The sequence below is a fragment of the Dufourea novaeangliae genome, unplaced genomic scaffold (genome assembly GCF_001272555.1).
Source record: "Dufourea novaeangliae isolate 0120121106 unplaced genomic scaffold, ASM127255v1 scaffold2, whole genome shotgun sequence".
NCBI classification, from domain to species: Eukaryota; Metazoa; Arthropoda; class Insecta; order Hymenoptera; family Halictidae; genus Dufourea; species Dufourea novaeangliae.
Window position 1 is genome coordinate 237,673 of NW_015373882.1, and position 26,698 is coordinate 264,370.

The 26,698-nt window shown below is 36.2% G+C and overlaps 1 protein-coding gene across 1 annotated transcript in view; it reads left to right on the forward strand.

The window, feature by feature from the left end:
* Positions 1-26,698, forward strand: part of LOC107195015 (alkaline phosphatase, tissue-nonspecific isozyme) — a 136,087-nt gene that overhangs the window by 32,659 nt on the left and 76,730 nt on the right. The window contains exons 5-6 of the mRNA XM_015584799.1: positions 2,151-2,291; positions 21,411-21,605. Coding sequence (XP_015440285.1) covers positions 2,151-2,291; positions 21,411-21,605 — 336 coding nt within the window. The remainder of the gene's footprint in view (positions 1-2,150; positions 2,292-21,410; positions 21,606-26,698) is intronic.

Below are 26,698 nucleotides of genomic sequence, written 5' to 3' on the forward strand. Positions count from 1 at the left end.
ATTCATATAACATGATAATGGTTCGTTTCGTTGTGAAATTCAAGATCAACTGAAAGTCACCTCATTACAGGTCGTTGAATTTGTCGTTTTAACGGCTACAACAGAGTTCCAAAGAAAATATAGGGTGCAATTTTAAAAACCCAAGGTCACCTTGATATCTCAAAAATATAACTACTAAAAACATAACTATATAAGGTACTGAAAAAGTAAACTATATTTTTGAAACTCCCCCTCCTCCTCCCTCCGAATCAAATCAATGTCGTTTCAAATAGTTTTCAATAAGGTCTATAGATAACGACTTCTTTCAAGTGATAATTTTCATTGACTCTCCCAGTATATCTGTTTTTGCTTGCGATTCAATAGCTTTCACACGTTTCTAGTGAAGCTGATTATTTAGTTCTAATCCGGTTAAATAATTCTGATTGTGCATAATAACGTTCGGGAATTATGTAGCGTGTACGATCGTATTAATCCTTGAACATAATTAGCTCTTAGTTAGTTCGCTCTAATTATGATCGACGTAACGTTTGAATTCGAGATCGCACAAGTTCTATCGATCGGGGCTGCTGATTGCGTTGAAGAGTGGTTAATAAGGTATACTAGTGGCTTGTATAATTAAGCATTGGAAGGATTATTAACGGAAACTTTCGCGAATACCTCTACTGCAAATTTTCACAAAATGTGTATCTTAAAATTTTGATCACTTCAAAGGGACCGAAATCTTTCTGCGGATTAAATATTAAAAAGAAACTATATAGATATACTTGTCCGCTGACAGGAATAAAATTTTAATCTGGATTAAATTTCATATTTACGTAGATCATAATTGTTTTGCATAGTCAGACAGACTGCAGATGTTTATACAAATTTCAATTTCTATTAAGTATGTACAAAAATAACAGCCGTTTTTCCGTTAAAATCATTATTAATATGAAACACTTCCTACCACATCTGTTATTCGTAATAAATGCCCCTATTTATAACAATCTCTTGCCATTTGTCTAGCAAGAGTTGAATATCTCGTCCATAAAATGACATTAAATCATAATAGTAACTTGAGGGTGTATTCTAGTCTAGACCTTACCAAAAAATGAGTTTTTGTTACATTGTTTAAAAATATAGGTTTTCAAAGGTGTGTCTACAAAAGGATTTACCTAAATTCGTAAAATTAAAAAAATTAATCATATTTTAAAGAAGACGGTACACAACCTGCAGCGTGCAGCATACAAAGCTTAAACCGCGTTTTTTTCTCAAAACGGTATTTCTTGAAATGGTTGACCTGATATCTCAAGTTGTAATTGACTTCACACGCAGTGTACATGTACGGTAGATGAGCCCTTATCGCATGAACCAACATTACCAAAAAATAATTCCTTCTGATTTTTTTAACCCGCGAAACACGAGAAAAATTGAGAAAGTGGATATTTAAATTTCAAAGAGTTACCACAGTTTTTAAATTTGCAATACTTATTTCTTTTCATGCCAGTTCATGCCATAACTACACTCATACTAATCAACGACCGTTTTGTCATTCTTTTCGTTTCAAATAAACAGAACGGCTGACATGGTATCATCTACTAGGACACTTTTCCTTAACGGTCCGTACTAAATTTTGATTATTTTCATTTAACAAAAATGGTGAATATTATTAAAACATAAATACGTTCAAAATATCTTAAAAAAGTTCATACCAAATAGTCTTACGAGTTCTCTGTACACAAATCCTCCAATAAAACCTAAAAAGAATTATATTTCAGACTAGAATATCCCCTTAAATGCGACGTCCTTATAAATTTTGCAAACATTTAATGTACAGTTATAACGAATAGAAATCAATAAAAAAACTTCACGAAATTATATCGCAATACTTATTCTATTGCTTTTCGCTCATTCACGGCGGCATATTTATGCTATACACGCGAAGAAATCCGCAGTCTACGATTAATGGTCCATAATTTCTCCTTGAATTGCATACAATCGCGTTAATCAGATTCCTCGGCACATTTAGTTTCGAAATATTCGCTGTAGCCTGCCTTGCGATGCGACAGGAATGTTCCGGAGACTCGATCACGGATAGAACAGAATCGATAAAAGTTATACAACTGAAAGTTCCGTGGCTCACCACGTTTCACGGCGTCCGATGATTTCAGGACTGTTTTCCTATTCCCATATGGACTTCGACGTCGACCGAAACACGAACGGGACCGGTGACCCTTCGCTGGCTGAGATGACTATAAAGGCGCTTCGTGTACTGGCGAAGAATCCCGAAGGATATTTCCTGTTCGTCGAAGGTACGTAGAATAAAATGGACCCCGTGTCCAGGCGAATCTTCGACCTCCTCGAGCTTAACAATGTGATTCACTGCTCACAATGATTTATCGTTTCGCCGTACAACGGCGTACCATTACGGGAGAAACGGGCACGAGATTTTTACGGAAATATACGAAAGCGTTTTCGGACTGTTTCGACCACGGACTGTTCGAGACCGATGAATTATCGCTACTCACTGGCATAGAACGTCTCACCAAGGTACACAGTGTAATTCCTTCCCGTTAAAAACCACTTCCGCTTATGCACCACTATTTTTTGATACGCGCGTCTTATTTAATCGTCGCCGTGGTATTTTTACGATTTTCTTTCGTGGACGATTCTATTAAGAGTATGTGCCGTTTATGTGAAATATTTGTCTCGTTATTCGGTAGATATTAGAGATGGCGTGCACTGCTACTTGTGAATCACTCGTGATTCGATCACGTTCGTTCCCAATCACGGTGATTTTTCACAGTGATTCGTGATTTCTCGTGATCGTTTCTGATTGGTGGAGAAACCTAACAGTTTTTTTACACGCGACACATAATCTGTATATTTTATGTTAACGACATCAAAACACAAATTCGAGTTATATCGTATAAAGTGAAGGAATAACTAGAAACAATGAAGAAGAATGAATAAATTAATGATTATAAATTATAATCTAAATGTTACCTAGCAAAGCATTCTTCTAGAATTTCTTGTTTTTTCTACTGATTTTTACAAACACGGATGGATAGTAATGTAATTCATCGTAAAATCATATTGAATACGTTTTTCTGTTTATAGATCAAGGACTTACGATCGCAGTGAGCAAATTCACTCAAAATAAAAAAATCGCAATCACGGTCGTAAATGAAGTTAAATCACGACCGTGATCGTGATTCGGCGATCACTGTGATAAATCACCGTTAGTGATTTTGCACGCCATCTTTAGTAAATATACGTGAAATATACAGGGTGTCTCCGAAATCGTGGTACAACCGGCCTGATGCTGATTCTACATGCAAAAAGAAGTCGACAAAAAAAAGAATAATATTTTTTTATTTAAGGCTTCGTTTTAGAGATAATCGAATTTGAAAATCTGCTAGATACACGTGTATTTGAACAAGACTTGCTAGTGCGTTTGTTCATTGCATTCCGTTTCTAGTAAGTACAGTGATGTATGCACGCGTTTCAGATTAATTTTTGTCTCGAAACCGAAACCTCAAACGAATGAAATTTATTCTTCTTTTCACACTATTTATTTTAGTGAAATCACCATCCGACCAGTTGTATCATTATTTTTGGAACACCCTGTGTAAACATTCAATTTCGATTTTATTCGTCATTATTCAATTATTGATGGGTGTCATTACTTATTGTATTAGATGTATCTCATATACACATGTGTATATATTGTATATCTATTTCTTTCTTTTGCAGTTCGATAGGTCTTTTAATATCAATCAATTTTCTCATTAAAAGTTTTTTCCTATCTCTTACGGTTAACAAGATATACTGAAAGAACGATAAATTCGGCAAACTTTAAGAGGTGATTTCACCCCCTTAGAGTGAATGTCAGCCAAAAAAAGTTGTTTCTTGCATAACTGGATGCCCTCTACAATCCCACAAAGTTGCATTAAAATCAGAATCGGCGAGTCGGGAAACTTTCCTTGTCAGCGGGTTATACATATGTATACTAATAAAAATTTGCTTAACTGTAGGAGGTAATTTCATAAATGTATATAACCAATGGATTTGGAATGAAATGCTCGTCACTTTTTGTCATTACGTAAATTTGAATAAGTTGTGAAATAAAGTTATACAACATTTTTTTGTTATAATTTTGAACAATTTTTTAGCACCATATTATTTTACATGAAAAACCATAAAACTCGCCCATTAGAAGTTTTCATGTATCTCTTTTGGTTTTCGAGATAAATTTTGAGGGGTGGTTTCACCCCCTTAAAGTGAATGTTAACCGATAAACAAAATACGTGTCCCTTATTTTTGCTTGCTTAACAAACGTACGAAGTTTCATTGAAATCGGCGTCTTCGGGTTGGGAAACCTTCCTTGTAAGTAGAGGCTCGACTTCGTTCAAAAAATAAATCAGTGGACGTGCCTTCAAAATTACAAAATGACCTTTGTTTTTTTAATTGACCTTGAATGACCTTGGAACACGAACATATTATAGGTCGATGAATTCACCATGGACCGGGCTACACGTCTATTTAAATACATACATATGGTTCTGTTTATAAAAACAAAGGTCACCTTGAAATCTCGAAGGTACGACCATTTAGGTAAGATTTGTAACCACCACAAAATGTCCCCTTGAAGCCAAACAGGTTATACTGGAAACATTCGTTTTCATAGCAAGTAGTTTAAGAGATAATTGGATGTATCACTTTAAATGGGTCACCCTGTACAACTATATTAAGAGCTAGTAAATTCTTATAAGATTGTTAAAAAATACACTTGAGCTTCATTGGTAAAGCCACAGAATCTCATTTGGTGTCATAAAAATCCCTATAAAGTCTTAAGTAAGACATTACAAAAGAATCGATCATTTCTAGTATAATAAATGAAATATCATTTGAAAGAGAACATTCTAATTATTTACGTTCTGTTGCACTTTAAATCTAATAATTTCTACATAAACAATAAGAGAATTTATATTTTACAAACACTTATATTTTATATTTAACAGACGAAATCATTTTTAACATTACAGACGAAGAACATTTTACATTTTACAGACGAAATTATGTTGTAGTTCGTTACAGCACCATGTACCTAACGTTTCATATTCAAACGGAACTCTATTTCTTCATCTGGAATATCCATCGAAAGAATTCACCGCGTCGAGAAGTTCAGGAACTTGCGAAACTGCGTTCAGTTTTATAATCGTATAATTCAAATCTTTCGGCGACAAAACACGATTGAACCAATGCTCCGGGGAGTGTACCATTTGTACATAGGGAAACGTGAGTTCTCCAACGCGAAGATTGAGTCAGCGTTCCGTACTTTATAGAGTTTATAGCTTTTTCCCGCCCTCCGGTAACCAGTATACGTGTATCTCACGTTCTCTACGTCGCCGGGAAACGCGTTTTCACCGTCTTTTGCGCGAAGATACATTTTTTTCTTCCTCCTACTCGTGTCCTTACTTGGAGAAACTGCTGATCCAACGGTCCTCGCGACCTCCCATGGAACGTTTAAGCCCTATATATAACTTCGGTGTTCGTTCATGGAATAATAATTACCACGTTACCGTTCGTCGGTCCACTAGTAGAAATAAAAGCGAAATTCGTTTTTTGGAATGGCAGGTCGACAGAAAGAATGAAAAAAGAACGGGGGAGAATGGAGCGAAAGGTGAAAACGATTCGCGGAATTTGGAAGGGTTGCGATTTTTACAGACAGTTTGAACCGAAAAAAAAAACGCATTTTTCCAATTAGCTGGGAATTGCACGCGAAATGGTCTGAAAATATTCACGCCTCGGTGAAGATGAAACGGTCTAAGCAAATTGTACCACGGTTAATAAAGTGCCACGATTTTTGCTAGTTCTTCCCTGCAGCGCCCCGCCGCGCCGATTCGACGATCGTTCGCGTTGGTGAATTCCGAACGAGCGATCGCATTGTATCTTTTATCCATCGTGAACCAATCGCTTTTTTCCGTTCGCGAGACTGTGATTAATTCACCCGTACGAAATCAACCGATTTTCACTTGGTAATCTGTGTCGCATATATTGTTACGTTGGCTGGTACCACTTGGGGCGAATTGTCCCGCAATTTTATCGTCGCAGAGATTTCCGAAGAATTCAACGCATGCAGGCTGTATGGCCACTGAATCTGTGAAATTTGCGAATAATTGCCTTGAAAAATTCGGATAATTGAAACTGAAGTGGTTCATTTTCACCAATCTGGTGGTATAGGAACGTACATGAATGTCGAAGTTCGTTTATTTCACTTCGTATTTGAGGTCGGTTAAACAAAATGTGTTATTGACGATGTAGGGGGAGTTGGGGCACATTGATGCAATAGGCCACAATGAAACACAAATCGTATCTCTATATCCATAAACATTTGAAAGTTCAAAACATGATAACCAGATGAGATCGTGTATATGCTATCCTGTCGTCATGTTTTGAACTTTTAAATCGAGATACTATTGGTGTTTCGGTATTCTCTATAAACAAAGGTTGTTGTGCCCTGTTGCATCAAAATGCCCCAACTCCCCCTTTGTGCGAACTTATAATTATGGTGTTTCGGTGATGTAATTAATTTTAATGGGTGACGATTATAATAGCCACCATATTTGCGCTGAACTTCATCTTTTACGGATACACTATACAGGGTGTTCGATAATAGGTGTTAGAGAATTTAAGGGGTGATTCTATATAGCGAAATAAAACGAAAATTAAGAATAACAGAACCTTCGTTTTTGTAGTTATAAGCATTTGAAAAATTAGGGTGAAAGTGAGCAATCCGCAGGCAATCGTTAAGCACAGGGCAACATAGAACAAAACGGTCTTCAGTGTCTTAAAAAGTGAACGAGGATCACAAACTCACCTCATAGGAACTGTGGGAAATTCGATGATATTTGTCGGTACTACTGGAATCAGCGTTATTATGAACATTCTTGCACACTATTAAACTTAGCTATTCCGTAACATCGTCATGGTCCAGATTCCAAAAAAATTTGCACTAAAAAACTTACACTGTACAAGTTTCGAATCCATTTCACAGACGAGACAACAGTTCACATTTTATTCAACCATCCTGATAACATTAATTTGTTCTTCGGGAATCGAAGTTCGCGAAATATTCGAAATTAACAATTTTCGTGAATACATCCTAGCAATGGGTGTTGGTGCACCGCGAGAGACTATACGTTGAAGCCTGTTCAGCACTTGCAACAAGCAGCAAAAAATACAAGGGTTTTTAATATCGGATGCGCTTGTCTTCAACAGCATCGCCAATGTTCCCAAATGACCTGTTCACGCCACAGCACAGTAACGAAACACTGCACGATTCGTAGATATTGTTTCCATTCGACGTCCTTCAGTCAAAACGATGTTGGAAAAGTGGGGATCGATCTGCAGGGGGTTGACCTTTTCCAAGGAAAGTCTTGACAACAGATGGTAGAGTCTCCTCGAAGGGTGCACAACGCGGTTTCTGACATATTTGTGTATCGAATTTTGAACTGTTTGTTCCATGTAATTGGGTTTCATTTTGTTCAGTTTCGGTAGTGTAGCATTTTGATGGACAATTGTGGTGTATTTACGTTACTGATAAATATTCCTGATATATATGTAAATTCTTTACTAGATATTGTCTGCTTATGTGCGAAATATTCAGTGCATATTCGTTATGTAAGTGTAAATTATTTGATGGATACTCGCTGTGTATTTCTGAACTTTTTGCCGAATACTGGTGCGTGTGTAATTCTTCTGGATTGTGGCCTGCGAGGATTTCATGGAACGGTAAGTTTAATAATGTCCAAGAATTTTCAAAGTGACATAGATTCATGTAACACCGATGATTATCGTCGAATTTTTTACAGTTTTTACGAGGTACGTTTGTGGACCCTATTGACTTATTAAGGAACTGTAGACCCTTCTGTTATGTTGCCCTGTACTTGCCAGTTGCCTGTGAATTGCCCACTTTTACCCTAATTTTCAAATGCTTTTAACTACAAAACGAAGTTCAACAGAAATTTTATTACTCTTAACTTTCGTCTTATTTTGACATGTACAATTAGTAAGGTATGAATGGATTAATTGCCAAATACAGTAGGACGTTGATTAGCCGAATGTCGTTTATCAGAAACGTCGATAGTCCCAGATGCCGATTATCGGAACACAGAACGAATCACGAATGTTTTCGAAATTAATTAATTTAGAAGAATTACGGGAAGACACATCATCTGTTGCTCTTACACTAGCTTAAGGTAAATTATGCAACCGCTATAATCGACAGTAGGAAATACTGGATTTGAAATACGTAAAGATAATCCATGACATTAAATTATTGACGAAGGTAATATTGTTTTATCTGTTCTTGTTGATGAAGATAGTGCCAAAGCTACAGAAATGATCCTTATGTTCTATTCAAACATTTATTTGTTTTATTGTGCGATCTTCCGTGCAATAAATATCCATCCTTCAAACTCACTTTATTTCTAATGGTTTAATGGTATACATTAATCTCTGATTCTCCTAGACCAACTATTCGAAAAATGGTATATTGTAATCATTTATACGTAACACTCGTAACTCCAACCATTGTGTCCAATCACCGAATCCCTTAATTTCATCATCATAGATAGACAAACCCAGATGAACGAATGAAAGATGTACCAACAGATTCCCTGCTACCTGAAAGTTCGTTTACACGTTCGAATACTTTACGCAAACTGACTTATGTATTCACATTTACACAAGCAAATCGTTGTGTGTAAAAGAAAGCAAATGTCTTTGACAAATACTTACCATTAATTTTTTTTATTACTTAATTGATAATAAATATTTATAATTATAAATTCTTCTTCATATGTATACAAAATAGCTGTGCGAGGTAGACTCAACGTGTAATACAAAAGTCCGTTTGCGCAAATTATTTGAACGTGTAAACGGACACCAAATAGAATCCAACAACTCAGTTTATTTGCGCAAATTTGCATGCACAAGTCGCAGTCAGTTCAGTCGTTACGATTTTTTTACCAATTCGGTAATTTCTGTCGAAACGACAATAAAGCAGCGTTTATACGATTCTGTATCTCCACCAAAAATCCAACCCTCGCCTTACTTACCCCAAATAGAATCCAACACCTCAGTTTATTTGCACAAATTTGCATGCACAAGTCACAGTCAGCTCAGTTGATACGAATTTTGACAATACGGTAATTTCTGTCGAAACGATAATAAAGCAGCGTTCATACGATTCTGTATCTCCACCAAAAATCCAACTCTACGCGTATACATACTTTCTTTGCACGTGTGAATGCTGCTTCCGGCTATCGCCGATTCGGCAAAATTACGGAATCGGTAAAAAAAATCGTATCGTCTAAACTGGCTGTGCCCGTTTGCACAAATTATTCGAACGTCTAAACGGGTCTTACGAGATTCCCCGAATAACCTTTGAGTTCGGCGAGGTCACACGCAACCACCTTCCTTCGTCAGCGACGATAATTTCGACCACGACCTTAATTCGTCCCACAGGTAAATCCAGCATCGTTTAAAGACCCGTGGGTATTAAGATCCGAAGAAGAGATTTGTAGGAAGCCCCGTAACGAATTCTTATCCAGGGAATCCGTTGAGCCAATGGCGCAGCCGCGAGTTATCCGTACCGAAATTCGGATTTTAATCCAAATAAGCCGACAAGGGGGTTAAGGGGTGAGAACGGTGGGTGGCATGGGTCTGACGAGTTACGTTTTCCACGGCGTTAATGCGCCCGGAATACTTTACGCTGGCAATCGCGAACGCCTGTTAAAGTCCTCGTAAACATTTTACACGCGTTTCGCTGTTCCGGCTACGCGGATCCGAGGCGAGAAATTCTCGCGATCTACACAGAGACGGCTCCGCTGCTTCGGAATACTTTTTCGGGCGTGGGAGGTGGATGGAAACTACGCGGAACGATGCGTGAAGCACCCCGACCGACGTAAATAGAAGAAAAAACGAACACAGGAACGCTTGTTTTGCGAGTAACAGAGAAATAAGGTTTCCGCTCGGCGTGGTCACGCCCGTCTCTACCACGTGGACTTAAAAACGGCGAATTTTCGACATTTTTCACGACGTCGTCGTTTCCGTTGTTTCGATTCTTTTGAGCGGTTTATGACGAGAGGAATACGGTACTGCGAGTGTAGAAACAAACTTGACGATGGAGGGGATTAACGGAGGAAATATATTAGCGGGGCTGCGATTCCGATAACGACGAAAGCAGGGAATGAGGCGATTCATGAGGGTGAAAATTACGATGAAAATGTGAAATGAAAGTTCTTATACGGAATTTTGTTCTCGGGTTTTGAATACTCGACGAGCACGCGTGATACTGAGTGTGATGTCGATATTATGTCGGGTCATAACATTCTGTTTCTAATTATAATGGATGATACTGATACATTTTTATATCCGTGTAGGATTATTTTTTCGTGTAGCTTTTTCGATAGTGAAGCCCCGTATAAACTATAGTAATTAACCTCGTAAATAATAGTAACTTTGTTCCGGTTATTTTATAGTAAAGAATGAATCTGTTCTTTTTTCAAAACACGAACCTTGTTCATATATTTGACATTTTGTACATCATTTTCAAGATATAATGAATGCAGTAGCTTACAGGTTTAACGCCTTTGTTTTTATTACCTATGGCAGTAATTTTAAACTTATTGTGTAGCTTCATGCGGAACCACGTTTATAGGATTTTATAAAGTATACAGAGCGTGCTACCTAATGTGAGCACTTTGAATATTTCACTTGATTTTAAAGGCAGAGAAATATGTGAGGGAAAAATGTTATTTGGTCGAAAGGGGAAAATACTGTGATAAACGGTAATCTAGGTAATCTAGGTAATCGGTGCTTTTTTACACGGGACTACATATTTTTATCTTCGTGGTGTAATAATTGAGTCAAGACCAATCCTATGACCTAAATAGGACCTTCATGTGACCTTGAGTACGAAAAATGCAAAAATGTGAGGAAGTAGTTTTGAATAATAAAGCAACTACGATAGAGTGATTGGTACAAAAATGTATTGAAGTTGATGGACATCGCTTTGAGCATTTGTGAAAATAAATTGTCTGCAAATGAAAAGCAAATTAAACATTGAAGGTACTCATAATGTATAGTATCTTGTAATGTAAAAAATTGAATCAGTACAGCAGTTCAGTTTCATTTGAACAATAAAATACTACTGTCTTGAAAATTTTTATTTATTGTCTAAGTGTGTCTACATATTACGTTTAAATCTGCGATGTTTTCCATATTCTTTTAAATGGCTTGATTCGTTTAGAAAAATATCTTGTTTTTTAAATGTACGAGTCTCTTCATTGCATGTGTTACTTGTTTTTCCTTGCTAAATATTCTACCATTTAAAAGCTGCGGAATCCTATTGCGTTCGTGATAAAAAAGGGTTTACAATTCACCATTCTTCGTAGATCCCAACGTATGTAAATACCAGCAAAAAGCGTCAGCTTTTACGATGGGGCACTGTTATCGGGGTTAAAGCTGATGAATCTTCTTAAGCACACACGGATTTTGTTGTTTTAGTCACGCGGAGGACGTGTATTTGGTTAATTAATTGTAATCGATACAGAAATCAGCGTTGTATCGATTCCGGAATAATATTTGTAATATGTTTAACTTACAGTATTCAATGTACTATGACTTATACACAAAAAATATATAATAGATGGTGGGTTGAAACATAAAGAACTCCCGTCGTAGATATTGACAATTTGTTTAATTAGAATTATGTAAGAAGAATAATACAAAAATATTAATCGAATAACAGTTACGAAGTGTAATAATGATTCAAGAGATGTGATAGATTAATGGTAATCGATAAATATCCAAGATCGATTTAAATTTCCAAAAGGAAGACTAAAGTTATTTATGACGCAACCCAATACATACAATTTTGAATACACAGAATGAGGTAACATATTTACAGAATATCATCGCACACTTTATTTTATGCCCATACGCCATTTATATAAAATGTTATTTTGATGCATTGAACAATATATTAAATCGTACAACGTAATCATTATAATGGAAATACAAGTATGGGCCAGAAGTAATCCGGTGACAATTTATAGAAGAGAATAATACGAAAGAAAATTAAGAATGGTCCAACTCATGAAATCCATTTGCATTGGCATTGATGGTACGAAATGACTCAGAAAAGCTTATATGATTTAACCCTCGTGGATCGTTCAATAACTTGTTGCATTACTATTCTTTGAATTAAACTTGGTTTAAGCTACAATCGAATTAAGGAAATATACTTACATGTCGCTTTATTGTTATACAGTATGAGTCACCTGTCTATTCCACCGTGAATTAGTCGTAAATTGTTTGTTATATGAACAAATGTTTCAAATAAAAATTGTACGGTATCAAGGGGGGCTTACAATCTAACGATTAGTTGCTGTTTTACCAAGATATGAAGATCACCTTGAGATTTTTAAACATAATGTGTAACATTTGACCCTATAATTCGAGTAATTATTTTCTGCTGAGTGAAAAGCTATTAAGGTAGATGGGCTCAATAGCGATCAATAACTGAGATATTCTTTACATGATTTTTAATGTAAGTAATGCTCAAAATGTTGCCCATTGCAGTCAATAGAAGTCCGTAGTCGATCAATGAGTGAGTTTTAAAAAGTTCAAGGTGACCTTCATATCTCGATAACACAAGAAAATAACAAAAAATTAATTATTACATTATAAGTTCCCCTTGATACCATACAACTTTAGGTTGGAAATTGTTTTTATATGAAAAGAATTTACAAGTAATTTAAGGTGGTAGGGTTAGTTGTCTCACACTGTATCTGTAAACCATTTATGTTAAATTGATTTACTAGTTTCTTTGATATAGAATATAATTACAAATTGAAGTGTGAGTTTGGGTGAAATCGACATTAATAGTGGACGCGGGTTAAATACGTTCATCTGTTGATAATTAAGAAAACAGTGTGTACCAAAAGCAGATGCGTGAACTCATTCTTTTTAATCGTGTTCTCCTATTTCCGCACTCGTAGCTTTTATCTGCCAACTTTTTCCTCCAGGTACTCCTGAACATGTTGACGGAAGTGGCCTCTCAACGTGGCACGAGCGATGATAAGAAATCGCGGAACAAACAGAGGAAAATGCAGCATCCTGGGCCAGTTTTTTTTGTTCAAGCGGTTCACGTCGCGAACCCTTGAACCTCGCTTGGCTCAGATGACATCATTTTCTCGAGTATGCTTATTTTTATTCGGCGTTAAATTCGGTGAATTCTCCGGGGGAAATGCCAAAAAATTGTCTCCACGTTCGTATAAATTGTCTCGAATTTCGAACGACAGGAACAGTTCGTTCCGGTGACTTGACGAAAATAATTAAAACATTGCAAAATTTCTGCAAAATATTATTTCAAGGAGTGGCCACAAATTTGTTACTTCTCCAAATCGAGGCTAGTTCCTAGTGTCGATCGACAAATGCTGAATACATTCCCCTTTTTATATTTCGATAAGTATCGCGAGATGACGGAAAAATTTGCCGAAACTCCACAACATTTTTCTGATATTTTCATATGTGTGTTCAGTTTAGATTATTAACAATTTCGAAACCTTTCTTGAGTATTTGAAATTTACCAATTATTACGCCACTGTCCGTTTCATTTTAAAGATAATTAAAAATCTGAACGACATGTACATATTTGGTGATACAGTAAAAACTCCACGAGAGTTTGAAATTCAGGTCCGCTTCAAAACTTTCACGGTGCACCGCGAATGTTTTCAACACCTTACAGATCTATTGTTTGTCCAAAGTCTGACCCACGACAACGAAACTGGGGGCAGGGGGTGCGCAATAAATTAGGCGTTTGGCAGATTCCACGGCCTCCCCATTTCAGTGGTGTGGGGATGAAGTAGCATCTCTCTTGAGGAACTTCTTATCCAATTTTCATTGAGTCTTTACTGCATATTAAAACATATTTTCACAACTTTCCCAAGCAAAATATGATAATGTTACTTTACCTTTACACAGTACCTTTACTCTACATTCGCTATCTTATTTAAAGAAATATTAACCATTCTACTTTCTATTTTATCTTTGAAGTATGTGATTTTTTGCGTACAGAAACTGATAAATCCAGCTTTATAGGTTGTTTTTTTTAAAGAATATAAATAATCAACAGAATATGAGTTTCGTCACTGCACTGTCTTCCTTATAAAGTTTCTAAATGTTTCATAACTATGCGTTGTTTGTTTTCTAGACACTGTGAAATGAAGGTTACATAAATATGAAAGATAGAGACTGAAGCTCATTTGACATAAAATTCAAACAAATCTTACTGGTAAAAACGAATGATATCAATATTTTCAAACCGAGCGAATACATCTTTTCTTTCAGATACAGACCTGAATACTCACTAAAGGATTCATTTTTTCGAGATACTCAAGTTGTTTTATAGGCTCTAATAGAAACAATCCTCTGCATAAGACAGTCATTATAAACTGAACTGTCCGACGAAGGTCTCTAAAACGTGGGTCAGAATGGACCCGCCACGGACGTCTGAGGGTTAAAGAATATTTGAAATTTTATATTAATTAACCTTACAGTAATCCAAAACAATTGAAATTTAAAAGATTCCCACGTCCAGATCCTTATTATGACCAATCGGTCGCCGTAACAAGACTGATTATAAAACCCAGCCAAGGATTGCTCCGCTAATAGCTCGATTGAAGCAACTAAATAAACGGTGTAGGACTTCTATAAATCCCCTCGCCAGCGGAACACTAATTCGACATCAGAAATTTCTAACCGGAAACGGAGCTATGCTCGTGAAACATGGTTAAAGTTCGAAACTCGATAACCGAAGGGCCAACTCGGTGGCCCGAATCTTAGCAGACTCGCGATAAGAGGGTGGCGCGGCGGTGTGTTTGATGCGTTTGCCCCGACCCCGGGAACGGCGTATCGTGCCAAAAGCTGTCGCCGGAAGATGCATTTTCCAGTTGCCATCTGAAAGCAACAGTTGTCGCGCTGCGGGAAACTTTTGCCAGCGGATATAGATTTCAATGGCAATATCACAAATTGTGCGTGTCGACGTGATAACTAATTGTGAGTGAAACATGAGGAAGGTATTCAGGCGAATGCAATATTTTATCTGTTTGCTTTTTTGTTGCTAGATAGACGCACTCTTACGTTATTGTGTATAAGTATTGGGTTTGTCAGGAAGTTTGAATAGTACATACATAGATGACACTTTCGTATTTTTGGAAGGTTGAGCAACTAAGTTAGAAAATACAACAGGGACAAATAAATTCGGATATAGACGTTTTGTTGTTTGCTTGCTGTTCTGCTGATGTTACTAAAATTCTGCCTTACGGAGTGGTCACTGTTTGTTCGACCTTAGCTTTCATAAAACTACAGTCCCGCTCATAAGTATTAGGACACTGATTGCATATGTAATAAATGTTGCAGAGCGTTACGAAATTGCTGGAAGTATGAGATAAATATTGTTTAGAAGACATTAAAGTTCAATGAACAACGCTGATGATATTACAATATAGTGTAGGGTGTGAGATGCGCGTGTGTCATAAGAGCTAGAGTGTTAGAAGCGTGTCCTAGCGAATTTCTTTATATTACATAACACATTTTAGAATAAAACTTTTATTTCTACCAAATACAACCACCACTTTAATATTATTCCTACAGTAGTAAACGTGACTTAACTTATGTAATTATTACGAACCATCACATTTTCTTCATACAGACTAGATGTCCTAATACTTATGAGCGGTATACATGTTACAAAGTATAAAATAAGTTTTATCTATATTTAGCTGGACAAAAATATTCGGACGTTTCTTTCACAAGCATAAATTATAATCTGACATTGAAAGTTTCATGAGAACATTGTATGGTATCATTATTTTATTTATTCGAAGGTGGTAAGAAGCAAAAGTTTGCCAAAATATTCAAAATAAAATATCCAGCATGGCTTAAATAGAGCGTCAATATCTTTCGTTCTTCGACGTGTAGACATCTCGAAATAGACGGTATATTCAATAAAAAAAAATTCGTTCAACGTGATCACTTAGAAAATATATCGAAGTGTGATCGATCTAAGAAATCAACGATTAGGCAAAACAGGTGTTGATTACTTAATGTAACATTAGTGGTATCCCTATTTCAAATAATACACTAAAAAATGTTTGTCCACATATATATGTCGGGTAGTGTACACATATATTCGGAAAGTTTAATTATTACGTTTGAGTTAACTTTACTCGAATTAACCTTGTTTTTAAAATGAGTAACGGGCAGGTTGTATCTTCGAACAATTGTACGTTTTTATTTCCAGAAAAGGGAGAACACACGGCACAAATGGCAAAAAAGGTTTTCCATGCGCATGGTAATGGCGCTGTTATTGAAAGAGAAGTTCATAGATGCTTTAAGAAGTTTCATGATTGAGATTTTAGTCTGGCCGATAATAAATGCTCTGGCAGGTGTATTGATTTCGATCACGATCAAATCTCCACTTTACACAACAAGGGAGATTACTGAGATATTGTAAATATCGAATCCCAGCGTTATTTGATAAAGTATCCTATATTTAAAAGACTGACTGTTCTTCCTTACTGAAAATTCTGATATTAATTTCTTGGCCAATCCAATATTGGTGCACTTATTGAATATGAAGTAAATGTAATGGGTCATTATGAAATCGTTGAAGATTTAAAGTAAATCTTGTTTAGGAGGTATTAAAGCTCGATATAAAACACTTATGCTAATATAAAGCAATAAAATTTGCTCAAAATATATCATTCTTATGAAACATAAAATTTTTATCGTGCAAATAAGGTGTCCCAATACGTATATGACACATGCCGTATGGCATATATGACGCAATTATATAGGTTAAGGAATTAATATTTACCACTTAGTTACCTATTGTATCATTAACATATTAATCATTATTCGACATTTTTACTTGATGTCCTTCGTCTAGTAACTTTCTAAGCATCTAAATAGTACCATAAGGTAGGGGTAATGTTTCACAACACTGCCTTTAAAATATCTAATTGGTTTTTGATTACATAGATTTCCAATTAGTAATTAGTTGTGTTCTTCGTATACATACACTACCACTTTATTAAAAAATGTGTCAAATTTTTCCAAAGTTTTCTTCCTAATAAGAACTGTAAAGCGATTAGAATTCACGACTCATTGATTGAAAAGTCCAGAAATGAATTATAAAATGAAGTAGAACAAACCTTTCTTCGATGGATGGGCAAATACTTGTACGCGGTAGTATACGTGCTTTGCACACGCTTAAGGGATACTACCCGGGTGTTATCCTTCAATTTCCATGACCATCCAGAATTCATTATGTCTTTTGCAAATACATAGTCAAACAATTGTTCAGTTGAATTAACTATTTAGACGTCGAAAAGAAACACTTATCTGCTGTTTCTCTTCATCGTGTATTCTGTGGTTGTAAGGCAAAACGATATAAGTCACATTATCAGAAAATTTCAGTTTATATATTAATTGAATACTAGAATATAGAATCTGTGGATTTGTTTCAGAAAAAAATGGATAAAACAATTTCCTGTGTTCAAAAAAAGATTGCAGTCCGTTTGATGTCCGATATGTTTCACTCGTACGTGTTACGGAAACTAACGTAAATCCAGAAAATTTTAGTTGGAGAGATCTGTGTGGCGAAATCAGCAAATAAATTTACATTTCATATTGTAGTTTTGATAAAAAATAATACGTACGTAATTAAACATAAATAATATGTACCTTGCATATTATATTTTATAGAAACTGAAGCAGATAAGACTATGTTTCAGATTTCTATTGTAACAATAACAGCACATATTTTCTTGAACACAATATGTAATATAAAAAATAAAATAGTGTACAGAAAAGATGTAAAATCAGTTGGAAAATAATCATACGTTTCTCTGTCTTAAAATTCTATTTTAAAGTTGTTTTAGTTTATTTCTTCACTGGCATTGTCTTGATCATATTCTACGAATTTCAGGTCAGGATCACCGTTTCTTATATAGTTTGAAGTTGGTAAGCCGGTCATACATTGGTAAGAGGTAAATCAATAAATAATTCAACAAATCATTTTACTTTTCGTCTGAGGTACGCAAGAGACCTACGTAATACAGTTTTAATTTCTCATCAAGGTTTTCCCGCAGATCTTTTTGCTCCTTACATCAATTCTAAGAAAATGTCAAAATACGTAGCAGACGTTGAAAAGTCGAAAAACGATACAATATAAAAACAGCGAACGTATGAACCGATTAAGAAATCAAAGAAACATCAGTAACGAGAAGAATTAGTGTTCAAAATTCGAAACTACAATATGTCGAAAGTGCAAAAATGTGACTCACAAACCGCGTTTAAACTAGTTCTGTTCTAATACACTCCACCGTCAAAATCTCACAAAACAAAAAATGAAAAACCAACAAACTAAAAATGGATTTCTCATTGTAGTCATCAAAGTGCTATTCCCCGTAAACTGCCAACTTCGTTCGTAAAGTCGCTTTCCTATACGGTGAACCCGGGACACAAAACGCCTCCGCGGCACACGTTACGTTTGAAGAGCGAGTCTTTTCGAGTGGCTGAAGTGTGTTCAGCGCCGCGTGGCGCACACGTGGGGTAACGGGGGGCTGTAACGTGTCGCAAACAGACATAATGTTCGCCAACAAACTCGACCGTTTCAGCGAGCGAAGGCGCCGTCTGGTCGGTTCAGGCAATTCGGAACACGGTTGGACCTTTTAGCGTGATGCCTAAGGTGGGGCTCCACTGGTTGCCCCATTTCTCCGCAACCAAGTAGCCTGATTACTTGGAACGATCGCGAGTTGCGGATGGGTGGGTTGGAGAGGGGATGGTGGTGAACGTGGATTCGGCTTGGGACTAGATTCGATTCAACGGATAGACTCTGCACGCATGCACGCATCCGCGAATCCGCGTATTGATCCGACCATTCTGATCGCCTTTAACTAGCGCTACCGTCAAACTTTAAGTCGAACCGCTCCCAAGGAGTTTCGCTAAAACCATTCGAACCGAGCCGTCGTTCGGTGGCTCGATAATTGAATCCGAGATTCTTGCGGGTCGTTCTGGAATAATTAGCGTTAACTGTTACGGGTTGCCCGCCGCTTTCTGGAACACGCCACGCTGATACTAATGCTGATGACGCTCGTTTCGTACTTCAGTTCGTAATTCTGCGGCCCTCCGTTTTCCATCTTCCCTTTTTTTTTTCGCTCATTCAGTTTTCCGTACCCGCACGGAGCACGGAAGAACGTAACGGGAGGGTTATTGTATTATTGTTGTACCTTGTTTCCGATTTAATAAAGAAAGGAAACATAGTTTACGGGGATTATTTTATTTGTCGTTCTGTGTTACGTTGTTCGGTGGTATCGATTTAACTCATTAATGCGTAAACGTTTTAATGTCAGAATCAGGCTGTGGATGCTTATGCAAATATAGATTTTTGTGAATTAATTTATAGATACTTGAACTGAAAAAGTAATTGTTTACTGAGTGTTCGATCAGATTCCAAGTTTAATGAATGCTTCACTGAATTTTATTTAGTTCTAGATAATTGTAAGTGGTGCTGATGTGTAGAATCTGCAGTCTAATTATAATGTTTATTATTTCGCAGAAATAAGTAGTTCATGCTATGTAGCGTACTAATTGTTTCATTGCAAATCAATTTTTTGATTTCTTCGAATACTTCTAACGTTGTACTTCGAATCAACATGATATACTGAACACGGAATGATCCAACTGGACATCAAAAGTGGAATCAGAATAATCTGTCGATGGTCTGGTACCCTTATTTATGATTTGTCCTCTACAAAAAAAATGTTGAATGATGTTCCTTACTTTCGTTTCTCCAAATTCGGCGTGTTTTTGGTTAATTTTTTGAACCAAGTATGTTTAATAGCGAGTTTCTTGAACCTAAACTTGTTTATACGGAACCACTTCTGATCATGTTAATTAGCTTTAATTTATCAGATACTTCTCCATTCCCAAATCAATACACTATTCAGTATATAAAAGATTTCGTAACAAACTATTTGCGAATAAAATAACCCGGTGTAACCTCGTATCGTTCCTCGCTTATTTTCATTGGTTTTAGGTTGCCCTACTTGTTCTTATTTTAGCTCTTAACGAGCGCAAATATAACGAAAAAACGCACTGCATCTTTCAAGTTAATTTATGGTAGAGCTGGGTCAACTTGTCGAAGAACTACGTCCTCACTGATTTCGATGATTTTTGAATATGTTGTAGAAATCAACATTCTGAACAACTTTTCCTTTCACAAAAATTTCGGTCAGCTCTAGTTTCCAAAATATTCGTAAAGAACACAAACAATTTTACAGTGAATGTAAAATTGATTTTTAGGGTACCCACCTGCAATGATCTTGACCGTGATATATGTTGTTGAGGTCATCCTCCTAAGAACCTTCAGAAGGTTTCAGTCGCTGGTCTTGTTTGTTAAAAAATTATTAACAAAAAAAATATTTGTTCGTATATTCATGCTGGTAATAAGTAGAAACGGAATGCAATGAACAAACGTGTCTGCCAAGTCACCACCCAGTGTTAACAACACACCCAGTACAGGAAAGTGGTGGTACCAACAGTTTTTTATGAATATCTCCGAAACTAGGGCCGACTAACATTTTCATGACAGGAAGAAGTTGTTCAAAATGTTGGCTTCTACAACATATTCAAAAATCGTCGAAATCGGTGAGGAAGTAGTTTTTCATGAAGTTCACTTAGAGCTCTAATAGTATAAGCTTATAATCCTATTTATGTCCTTACATTTTATTATCCAATTCACATAAATGGAGTCAATATTAATATATAAAACTGTATTGCAGTATTCTGAACCTATGAATACAAAAAATTATCTGTCCATTGGCATCACATAAGTCTTCACGAAATTCAATTTCTCAACCCCAGAACGACATTGTACGGTATGATCATATTTTCATACATAAATCATACTTTCTAACCATTAAAAACCAGATATAGTGTTTAAGAAAGCATATCGAGCCAACCCATTTAGCATATATTTCAAAGAAATGTTTATATTTTGATAATCTTTCTGTGAATAAAATGAACATGCTGCAGTTATCTTTCATGGGGATGTCTAAAGAAGAATAGAAAAAGGATTTTATGAAAACGTTCAATAATATTTTCAATATTTAGATTTTATTTTGTAGTCGTTCACAAGTGTTACGCAAGCTAAAAAAAAAGGACAGTGTCGTTCTAGGATTAGTGACAAGTGAACACATTTGTCGAGGACACCCTCTAATTATTTTGTGCCGTATGGCACTGAACGCACGTGGCCACCAGTCATAATTTGGAAATGATGTATTCTGCAGGTGGTAGAATCGACCACGCGCATCACTACAACAACGCGTATCGAGCACTGGACGAAACACTAGCGTTAGAGGAAGCGGTGCGGGCTGTAATGAAGGAAGTCGACCTAACGGAAACGCTACTCGTCGTGACGGCAGATCACTCGCACGTGCTTACGCTTGGTGGTCTCGCAACCCACCGTGGGAATCCTATATTTGGTAAGTGACACGATAAACCACTGTCTGATGTAGCCTCTATCTTCCATCAAGGACCAAGTGAAATTGAGAGATTTAGAGCCTCCGGTGTGTTTGACGGTAATTAGCCAATGTTTTGCTCCATTACATTGATACGAAATAGTCACTTGATAATGTGTCTAAGCACGTCGAAACAATTAATTAAATATTATCCTTTTAATTAATTATTTCTTAGACTGTTAGTACTTTGGAAAAATAATACCAACAATCGTTTGACATCGATTTACCGTAAATTGTAGATCGTTAAGTTTGAACTCACATGAACGTTTAAAATATTGTAGAGAACACAATGTTACCTAAAACAAATCGTCCGTTCATTGAATTAACGTAAATATATTTGTTCCATTATAATTCAAATTTATAAGGCATTGTTTCTTGTAAAAGTAGGAAAGAATCAAGTTCTAACTATACGATTATAAGATTGTATAAAATCATTCATTAACAGCATAAAAATGTAACTTCTTCCCTTTAACGAACCAAAAATATTAATACTAAATTAGTAACAATTTGTTATTAACTACATTATTTTACACTACGTCTTCCTCTATGTAGAAAATAGTACTTTTATAATAATTGATAGAAATACCCTAGTAGCTGTTTGAATAATACAGAAATTTCATGATGTAATTTCCCATGAATTTCTATAATAATAACGTTATTCATAGAAAATATGAACTGATTGTTTCAAATTTCATAGAATCTTTTCTATTTATTATTTTCATGTCTCTCGAATAGAAGGGCAAACTAATGAAAAAAAATGTATCTTTAATCCCTAATCATAATCAAATAACATGAAGCTTATATAAAACCCGAGCAGACATTTTGTCATTTTTTTGCATAGACATAGAAATATAGACTGCGTATCTATCCTGAAAACGGGCGTACCAACTTTAGAATGAGTTGGGTTACTTTGGGAGGACTTGCTATCTCTTTCTAATATAGCCGAGTCCACCATTCAAAACGCGAATCCCCAAAATGTCACCCCCACTACTTAGATTTAAAAAGAGATGCCAAGTCCTCCAGAAGCTATCCACCTCTTTCTAAACTTAAGACGCCCATTTCAGGGAGATGCGCAGTCTATATTTCTATGTCTATATATTTATTTTACAGAACAACGCGACCTTTCGTGCCCACAAGTCACTAAGATAATACGGTTTCCGTGAAAACCGGAATTTCTACGTCTCTTTACTCCGATACGATGTAATTTCCGTGAACGATTCCGTAGGCTAGGGATCATCCTTTGAAATACAATCACGGTAAACGTAAGGATCGTGCCTGGTACGGAATAACCCGAGGTATACCGTCCAATATCGTGCCTCTTTATTAACCTCGTTACTCTTTTGATTCCCTTTTTTCCCCTGGAAAATGTAAAATGGGAGACGAGGACGAATACGTTCTTTCTTCCGTATATGTTGAACGAAACCTTGCTGATGTAATTGCAATTTTTCCGATATTTCTCTACCCCGTTTGTTCGACAAAGAAATTTCTATTTCCGCTGCATTAATACGCTGCTTGTACACTGAACATTGTCTCTCTTACCATACGCACCACAATAAAATTTTATTGTTGCACAATTTTTCAAGAACGTTTAATAATGTAATTTTCATATGCTGTGTATGCAATCGGTTGAAATTATATTTCGATCAATACAGCATTTGTCTCTCTAATGGACGTTGATGACCATCGAGGCACTGTAATTCATTCTGTTGATATCATTATTGTCGAATGATACACTTTTTACTCGACATTTTTTTCTACGTAATTATGTTAATTAAAATTTCGTTTTCTCAATCATATTCGTATGTTGCAAGTATATTAAAATAATTTGGAAACGCTGATATGAAGATCACCGTTACAGTTGACATGTTAAATTACAAAAATTGCGCGACAGTTTTAAAATGAGAAATTCTGACATTAGTTTCGCAATAATTCTTAAACTTTTGAAATACAGTATTGTTTGTCTCCCTCTGATCGTATTGTACGCAATTGGGAACGGGATTATAGAGAGCATGGGATACAATTTTATGCTTGTTTTATTCATTAACCGCTTGTTCCTATCTTGTTTCCTGTTACTATGTAATTCATTGTCATCAATGAACTCCATGGTATGATAATGTGATTATAAGGAGGTTGATATAGTGCGATTATTCCAAGGGAATGGCACATTAATACGATATTAGTCGTTAAATAATTTATGTCGGATTATTAAAACACGACATTCTATCTACACGTCTTACGTAACTTTTTACATCTAATGCGCCGCGATTTTTCCTTGTTTGAAATAGAACAGCAAAATATGCCGAAAATGCTCCCTTTGGTCGTCCATCTTTAAAATTGTGCAAAATTACAAATCAAATTCATTCTTAAAACTTTTTAGTTAAAATGTAAAAAAAATCAAAGAAGCATGAGCTTTTAAGATTTGAACTAAACGTTAGTTGTGCTTCTGGGCGCCCGAAGACCAGAATATTGCAAACATTCGTACGAACTTTTTGACCAGTCCGATAAATTTTAGTCTAAAATTTTCAATTTACGCTTTCCGTAAAAGGGTTTCTAAGCGACTGTGTAAACAGGACTGTCTTCGCTCGAAATTACATTTTTCATCAACTTTCAAGTTCCTGTTCCTCTATTTTCGAGACAACCTGTGTACACGAATGAGAATGTTGCTGTATTTTATCAGGAAACTGGGAAATGTCGAACACGGAGGAACCAAATCGTCGTTGCGTAGCATCAATGACGAACTGGATGAAATTCAATTTCCTTCGGCAATTTCACGAACCAGAACAGACCGTCTATCGTTGATTAAATTATATCGCGGGACAATGCAAGGCGCATTCCACGGGCTGTATCTTTCAGCGAGAATGCACCGCCATTCATGAATCCCGTTATGATTCAGAAGCGAAATACAGTAAAAGCTTATATCTTATTCCGCTGACGATTTCATTTGTATCCTTTTGTTCTCTCTGTTTTTTTCCTGTTTTTTTTTTTAAACCAGCTCTTATTGTGCCGTCGCACTTTCATCTCTGGGTTGTCGCTGCCTCCTTTCGTTCGGCTGATTTCATTATGAATATTTTCGCGGAGAATAAAAACGCTGGACGGTAATTCGATACACGTCGAATGAACAGGTACGTTGTATCATGGCTTCTCGTTCCTCTGCCACCCCGGTCGAAGCGACATGACCTCCGATGCTCTTGATTCGATAACATTCAATCCCGTCGGTTGATTTCGTAATCCTCGATTCGTTCGTCTCTCCGTGATTAAATTGGACTTAACAGTCCCCGTGAAAAGCCCCGTCGGTTTTTCAGATCTGAATCCGGGTCGAGTATTGAAGTGCCACGCGGCGAAAGTGATCATCCGCAATGAGTTCGCTCGCTGGCTGCAATGGCGGGCGTCATTCAGCTTGAAGCTCCTGGGCACAGTGGAGATCCCCAGATCGTTGAAATTGCTGTTCGTAATTCCATATTTTTAAAGCGTTCTAATTCGTACGAATGAAACTAACCTGGTGTTCGATTAATTTTTTGACGAACTTCTTGATTCTCTTCTCAGTCACCTTTCATTTTTAATATTACAGATTTACGGGTACTTTGATAGTGACGGTTAACAGAGAATCCTCCCGATTATCGTCTGGCTTGTTCTTATCATTATTGTCCAGGCGTTATCTGCATCATTGGGGGAACGTGGAACCTGTCAAGTGCATACCATGTTACCATTCCACTTTTGTTAACGAAGCTCGGGCTTCGGGCGAAAAAACGAATTCGCGAGGGTCTAAAGCATTTCTCCCTATATGATTATTGTCCCAGCGCGGACCCGAGTTCGGGATGATAATCGAGAGGAGTCTGTAGTAGGGTAAACTAATAAGTTTTAACCGATAGTTTTAGAGGTTTTCTGTTAACTGCTAACACTTACATGTTCTGATGGTGAGTCGAGAAAGTAATGATAGGTCTGGCGTAATACAAAGAAACAATAGGTTAACAGAGTTTTACTAATTGCAAGTACATTGTATAAAACAATTAAGATTGATTTTTCAGGAGACACTACTGTTACGCCATGGCAGCTTACTGTGTGCTAGTTCTTGTTAGGTCGTGATATGTTTACCAGTTACTAAATTACTGTTGTTTATATTATTATTAAGTTATTATTTTACATTATGTTTAAGTTATTATTTATATTATATAATGAAAAGATGTGAAGACACTGTCGATTAGATGTTGATATACGAAGAGCTCTACCGTTGACGACGCACTGGAAAAGTGTTTCTGTTCAAAACTAACGACTCATTTTGTCGATAGTCAATAATTTCATTGTAGTTAGATCTGTCAGACATAAGGAAAAATTTTTTCTGGTATATCTCTCCAGTTTTTCGCAAACTGTACAACAGAAAACGCAAGCTCATGAAGAAGATAATAAGAATTCAGCTACTCTTTATAAGCAAAGATAGCACTGATTACTTTCTGTATGATAATTTTGAGATTAAGTCTTGTTAAAGTGTTATTTTACTATCACTTACCTACATTTTCGATGTTTCATCTATCTTCTGAAGCACATACAATATACATATACACATGATCATCCACAATTATCTAGAAAAATTGCAGAAATGCTCTTTTCGAACAAATACGTCCTTTCACTCCGTCGCACTAACATCAACTGACTAATTATTTTACCGTAATGTTAACTAGAACATTAACACTGTCTAATAGTGTTTGTTCGAACTGAATTGGGCCTGGAAACTTCGTGTTAGAGCTGAATGAAGAAATATCACTGTCTAAGCAGAATTTATCCTATTACTGTCTTCTTTAGTGGCTAATGTTAATTATTGGACTGCGAACGTTCGTGCAAATATAGTATCTGACGGATTAGTTCATAATATCAGGGTTCCAGCACGTTCTGAATAGATTTTAAAAACTCAGCAACCTCCATTATACTTGTTACTGTATTAAATTTTCGACGATCTGGTATGTTATAAATGCATAAAGTTTGCAATCTATTAATGATAATATATAGATAGTATGCATAAACAATATGAAGATTGTATCTGTGAATTTCTTATATGGCACAGT